Below are 6447 nucleotides of genomic sequence, written 5' to 3' on the forward strand. Positions count from 1 at the left end.
CCCAGGCTCCTGCATCTCATCCTTCCTCACATCTTCCACCAAAACTGTCCTGCTGCTGAGCAGGCTCAGTCACTCTTAAAGGCTGCCCTGGCCCCATGCTAAGCCTCTTACTTGGGGATTGGCCAAAGTTCTTTAAGTGTACAGACAAGCCACTCCTCACCCCCACCCACTTCTTCTAGGGGGAGATATAAGGGAACTGACCTGCAGAGCCCTCATCCTGACCTAAACATGACCCCAGTAACTCATGCCCAGGCTGCTACTCGGCCCTCCTATCCTCCTAAACCTAGTCTAGCTCCCCCTAGCTAAACTTGAGAGATGCTACATCAATAGAACTTCTGCTTCATTAGCTATCATTACCCAACCTTGGTTGGAGACCAACAGGCTCAAGTCTACTGCCAATGGATGGATCCCTCCTTGGTATTAGGGATCAGTGGGTGAAACATACTCAGTGTGATTATCGTCATCCTCCTGACCCTTGTGACAATGTCCACCATTGGGCTCTCCCAGATGGACATTGGAGGATGACATGACAGCACCTAGACTGCTGACTGGGCCAGTGAGGTCAGACACGTCATATCTACATGAAAGAGGCTGAGCTGAGTGGAATAAGACCTCAATGGGGCCACATTACATCTACTGAGGGCCACACCGACCTCATTCCAGAAGATAAGACCACGTTGGCGCTCTCATCTCTGTCCCCAGACCAGCTAGTGCTGGGCTGTCTTATCGGAAAGCCCAGAATTCTCTGTAACACGGTGTCATGGAGGAGCCGGGATTAAATGCTGATTTATAAAATGAATATTTCATACAATAAGTAATAAGAAAAGTGACAGAAAAGATCAATTTATTCATTTGTAAATCTTCCAGAAAATGAATAAAACCAACAAAAGACATTGTAGATCATCATTCAGCATTTTGTATTCGGGGAAAATGAAAACAAACGATGTGAGAAGAATGTCCCCGGCTGTGACATAAATGACACCTGTACTGAGGGGAATATGGAGGGGCCATTGCTGGATGTCTTCTGAAAATGCTCTTCTCCTGGCTGTCTGTGGACTCAGTATTCGGGGACACTGACCTGGAACAATCATGCAGATCAGGAAATCAGAGTTAAGTCAGAACTCCGACTCTGAATACTTCTTCCAGGTGGTCTGACATAGAAAGTACAGAAGGAGTTGGATCAGAATGACAGCCAGGGAACTAGTATTCTTTAGAAGTAGTTAGCAATGGCTGCCACCATACTTCCTCCATACGGATTGGTCACCCTTCCCCCCTCTTCAGAAAAGCCGCTGACCCTCTCCCCTCCCCCTCTTGTTGTGTGATGGAGCCGATCTCCATTAGTCCCCCCAGTACAGACGGAGCTCATCACCCACCATCATCCACCAGACCTCACTTCTGTCCTTCCCAGTCCCCTCCCCCCACATGGTGTCATGTGACCTCTCCTAGATGTAGGGGTGACCCCAACCTATCCCATCACAATGACGGCACTGCATCCTCTGTACTGATGGATCATCTCCACCCTCTGTGTGTGATCATGGATGCACATAGCGCCACCAGGAGGAGGGGCAGAACATAGGGGGAGGGGCGGGGGAAGGGAAATTGCTGGTATTACATGGTCACTTCCTGTTTAGAAAATTAAAGTAGAACTAAAGACAAAGCTTTTTTGTATTTTGGATGAAGCAAGAAAGGGTTCTACCCCCTGCCAGGCTTGTATTGCCATCTGTGTTCCATTGGGGAGATTTCTCCTCACTTCCTGTCCCATCACCACAACAGGAAATGACAGACAATTGCTGAAAAGTGAGGGAATCCCTGCTGATCACCAGAACTAGTCTCCCCGCTGGAAGATTTCCCCTCTATTCCTGTTCTGGTGACAACCCAACATTTGTTTCATTGTTACTTCTGGTGATAATGGTTACAAGGACAAATAGAGAGGCCGAATCTCCCCAATGGGGGCCCAGACAGCAATAAAAACCTGGCCGGGGTTCTAATCCCTCTCCACCCATCCAATACTAAAATAAGTTTTGTCTTTAGTTCTACTTTATAGAGATAGACAGACAGCAGGGGCGGACTGACAACTCATGGGGCCCCCGGGCAATAGGAGATCATGGGGCCCCTGTGTCCCCACCCACACTCAAGCCACACCCACACAAAGCCCCACCTACATATTGCACTGCCCGTATTCAATATATAGGGCATAGTCAGCGTACAGATATCAGTGTTATATATAGGGAATAGTCAGCGTACAGATATCTGTGTTATATACAGGGAATAGTCAGTGTACAGATATCAGTGTTATATACAGGGAATAGTCAGTGTACAGATATCAGTGTTATATACAGGGAATAGTCAGTGTACAGATATCAGTGTTATATATAGGGAATAGTCAGTGTACGGATATCAGTGTTATATACGGGGAATAGTCAGTGTACGGATATCAGTGTTATATACAGGGAATAGTCAGTGTACGGATATCAGTGTTATATACGGGGAATAGTCAGTGTACGGATATCAGTGTTATATACAGGGAATAGTCAGTGTACGGATATCAGTGTTATATATACAGGGAATAGTCAGTGTACAGATATCAGTGTTATATATACAGGGAATAGTCAGTGTACAGATATCAGTGTTATATACAGGGAATAGTCAGTGTACGGATATCAGTGTTATATACAGGGAATAGTCAGTGTACGGATATCAGTGTTATATACAGGGAATAGTCAGTGTACGGATATCAGTGTTATATACAGGGAATAGTCAGTGTACGGATATCAGTGTTATATACAGGGAATAGTCAGTGTACAGATATCAGTGTTATATACAGGGAATAGTCAGTGTACAGATATCAGTGTTATATACAGGGAATAGTCAGTGTACGGATATCAGTGTTATATACAGGGAATAGTCAGTGTACAGATATCAGTGTTATATACGGGGAATAGTCAGTGTACAGATATCAGTGTTATATACAGGGAATAGTCAGTGTACGGATATCAGTGTTATATACAGGGAATAGTCAGTGTACGGATATCAGTGTTATATATAGGGAATAGTCAGTGTACAGATATCAGTGTTATATAACACTGATATCTGTACACTGACTATTCCCTGTATATAACACTGATATCCGTACACTGACTATTCCCTGTATATATAACACTGATATCCGTACACTGACTATTCCCTGTATATATAACACTGATATCCATACACTGACTATTCCCTGTATATAACACTGATATTCGTACACTGACTATTCCCTGTATATATAACACTGATATCCGTACACTGACTATTCCCTGTATATAACACTGATATCCGTACACTGACTATTCCCTGTATATAACACTGATATCCGTACACTGACTATTCCCTGTATATAACACTGATATCCGTACACTGACTATTCCCTATATATAACACTGATATCAGTACACTGACTATTCCCTGTATATAACACTGATATCCGTACACTGACTATTCCCTGTATATAACACTGATATCTGTACACTGACTATTCCCTGTATATAACACTGATATCCGTACACTGACTATTCCCTGTATATAACACTGATATCTGTACACTGACTATTCCCTGTATATATAACACTGATATCCGTACACTGACTATTCCCTGTATATAACACTGATATCTGTACACTCGGTGCCACTCAGTGTTCAGATATCAGTGTTATATATAGGGAATATAGAAATCCGTGTTCTTAGGGTCAGGACAGACACTGGGCAGGATAGAACACAGTGCTGCCACCTGGCTGGGGATTACACACACTGATCTGCTGCAGGAAGGAAGGCCAGCTCAGCGATGGCTCCACCCTCCAGTGACTGTCAGCCCGCCCCCTCCAACTCTCTGAGTTAAGGGATGTAGACCCGCCCCTCCGCTGAATCCCCGAGGAGGAGAGATGGCCGGAGGACCTGCCATGGTACTGCCCCATCCAGCATCGCTCTCTAAACCTGGCTGGCCAGTTTTTCCTTCTTTTGGTCACATTCTGAGAACATCCAGGGGACAAACGGAACCTCTCATGGGGCCCTCTACTGACCCCGGGCCCTTGGGCAGTGCTTGAGTCCCCAAATGGTCAGTCCGCCCCTGATAGACAGATAGATAGATAGATAGATAGATAGATAGATAGATAGATCACATGCTCCTCGCTGACCAATAGAGAAAAGCCTTCACTATAATTGGACAGTTCTTCCAGCCAATCATAGACATCTGTGAGGGAGAAATAGAGACATCTCACAGTAATATATGGATCATAGAAAACACTGCAGGACTATTGGCTGAATGTTCCACCAATCCCGTCCCCCCTCCCTGTGATGTCACCACTCTGGGCGGAGTTCTCACTTCCCCCGATTCCCCCCACAGATCTTTATACAACCTCTCCTTACACGTAACCCGGCATGGAGGGGCTCGGTGAAGGTGGTGGTGAAGGTGTGGAGGTGTCGGATCGGGTCACACAGATCATAAAAGGAGATCCGCCCGGCCTCATAATCCAGATCTATCCTGACTCTGGTACTGGGGGGATTGGGGGGTAAGGGGATCCCTTTACTGTCATGTCTCACCCAATACTGATCACCATCCCTGTACAAACCCCAGGACTTGTTATTCCATCCAATCCGTGACTGCCGTCCTCTCCTGTCTATACTGGGGTAACACATCCCAACTCCCCATCCATCTGACCCCCCGACATCCACTTCCCAGTAATGTCTCCCTGAGGAGAAACTCCGACTGCTCAACACCTGATAATAACCCTGAAATCTCTCTGGTGTTTCTGGACGATTCTGGTTTCTATCTGACCTGGATACAGTTTTCCTGTCATCTGATATCTGTAGATTATTATGAGCTGTGTTTCCATCCAGTAATATGTCCTCAGCTCCCTGTATATAGAAGGATACATTTCCCTCTGTTATTATATCAGATAATGTGTGTAATGTGTGTGATATCCCAGCCACATCCAGCCCCCCTCCATCATGGAGGAGTTCCTCATGTCTCTCTCTGTCCTCATTATCTCCATCCTCAGTATCACACAAGTCACCTGTGTCTGATTCCTGTAGGACAGTCAGTGGATCCGTCATGTTACACAGCTCCTCAATGTCACGCATCTTCCTGGACAGCTCCTCCTTCTTTATTTCCAGATCCCGGATGAAGATGGAGACCCGCTCTGCCCTCCCGGAGATTTCCCTCAGGACTCTCTTCTTCAGGTCTTTCAGACGTCTCCTGAGATCTCTAAACAGGGCAGTGAATCTCTCGGTGTCACCAGCTGCTTCTTCTTCTACTTTCCTCCTGTGTTCCTGCAGACTCTGGACTCTTTCCTCCATCTCCTCTCTCTTTGTCAGAAGTTTCTGCAGAACGTTCCTCAGTGTCTCATTCTTCTTCTCAGAAGCCTCATCCAGTGACTCCATCTCATGTCCTTTATGTCCTCCAATCATACAACAAGACACACAGATACAGGTGTCATCCTCAGTGCAGTAATACTCCAGGATCTTCTTATGGACGGAGCATTTCCTGCTCTCCATGGACAAGTTGGGGTCACATAAGATGTGTTCTGGGGATATTTTGTGGGCTCTCAGGTGTTTATCACACAGAGAAACCTCACAGAGCAGACAGGATCTAACAGCAGGTACAGGATAGTCCACACAGTAAGTACAGAAGACCCCGGACTCCTCCTGATCAGGCTGAGCGGACAGGAAATTCTCCACTATGTTACGCCTTGTTATGTTCCTGTGCAGTGCAGGACGATCCGGAAACTTCTGTCTGCATTCAGGACAGGAATATCCTCCAGACCCCTCCTGTGTATCCAGAACACGATCAATACAGACCCGGCAGAAGTTGTGTCCACATCTCAGCATTACAGGATCTGTATAAATGTTCAGACAGACGGAACATTCCAGCTCGGCTCTCAGATTAGCAGACGCCATCGCTGACAGGAGAAATGAAAGTCTCTGACACCGGGGAAGAATGCAGCTGGGAGGTGTCACTTCCTCCTACACAGGGCGAGGCTGGGCTGTGACTTGTACTTTGTTCATAGGATTCATTATATGGAGGGACACCAATATTGAAAGAATCTCCTGCAGAACAATGTGCCTGTCTCAGGAAAATATCGGACACTTTGGTGAAAATTAGGGCCGGGGTCAACAAACGTTCGTTCAGAACTGATTCTCTTTCCATACAAGTGAACAGGCATGCAAAAACAGATTGAAACTGTCACAGATTAAAGCAATAAAACTTCTACTAAGCTGCCCCTTGTAGTCCTACAGACCAGCAGACAAGCCGATACGTCCTCACTGGTAGTTGTACAACTCTAAGGCTGCATTCACACTGGAGGGTTTTGTAGCTTGAAGATCCAAGATCCAAAAACACTCAAACTTACAAAATCAATTGTTCTCTATGGCGCCTGTTCCAGTGATCAGGTGTGAAGAAGCACCATAGAG

At 45.9% G+C, this 6447-nt stretch overlaps 1 protein-coding gene across 1 annotated transcript; it reads right to left on the minus strand.

Annotated features, from left to right (window-relative positions):
• Positions 1-827: 827 nt before the first annotated feature.
• Positions 828-6063, minus strand: LOC149436359 (E3 ubiquitin-protein ligase TRIM39-like). The gene has a single exon (XM_089661699.1). It carries the CDS (start codon positions 5932-5934, stop codon positions 4357-4359), a length of 1578 nt encoding a protein of 525 aa, XP_089517825.1. The 5' UTR covers positions 5935-6063; the 3' UTR covers positions 828-4356.
• Positions 6064-6447: the final 384 nt, after the last annotated feature.

This window comes from Staurois parvus, unplaced genomic scaffold, assembly GCF_062004578.1.
Source record: "Staurois parvus isolate SC_StPar_1 unplaced genomic scaffold, SC_StPar_1.0 ptg001371l, whole genome shotgun sequence".
NCBI classification, from domain to species: Eukaryota; Metazoa; Chordata; class Amphibia; order Anura; family Ranidae; genus Staurois; species Staurois parvus.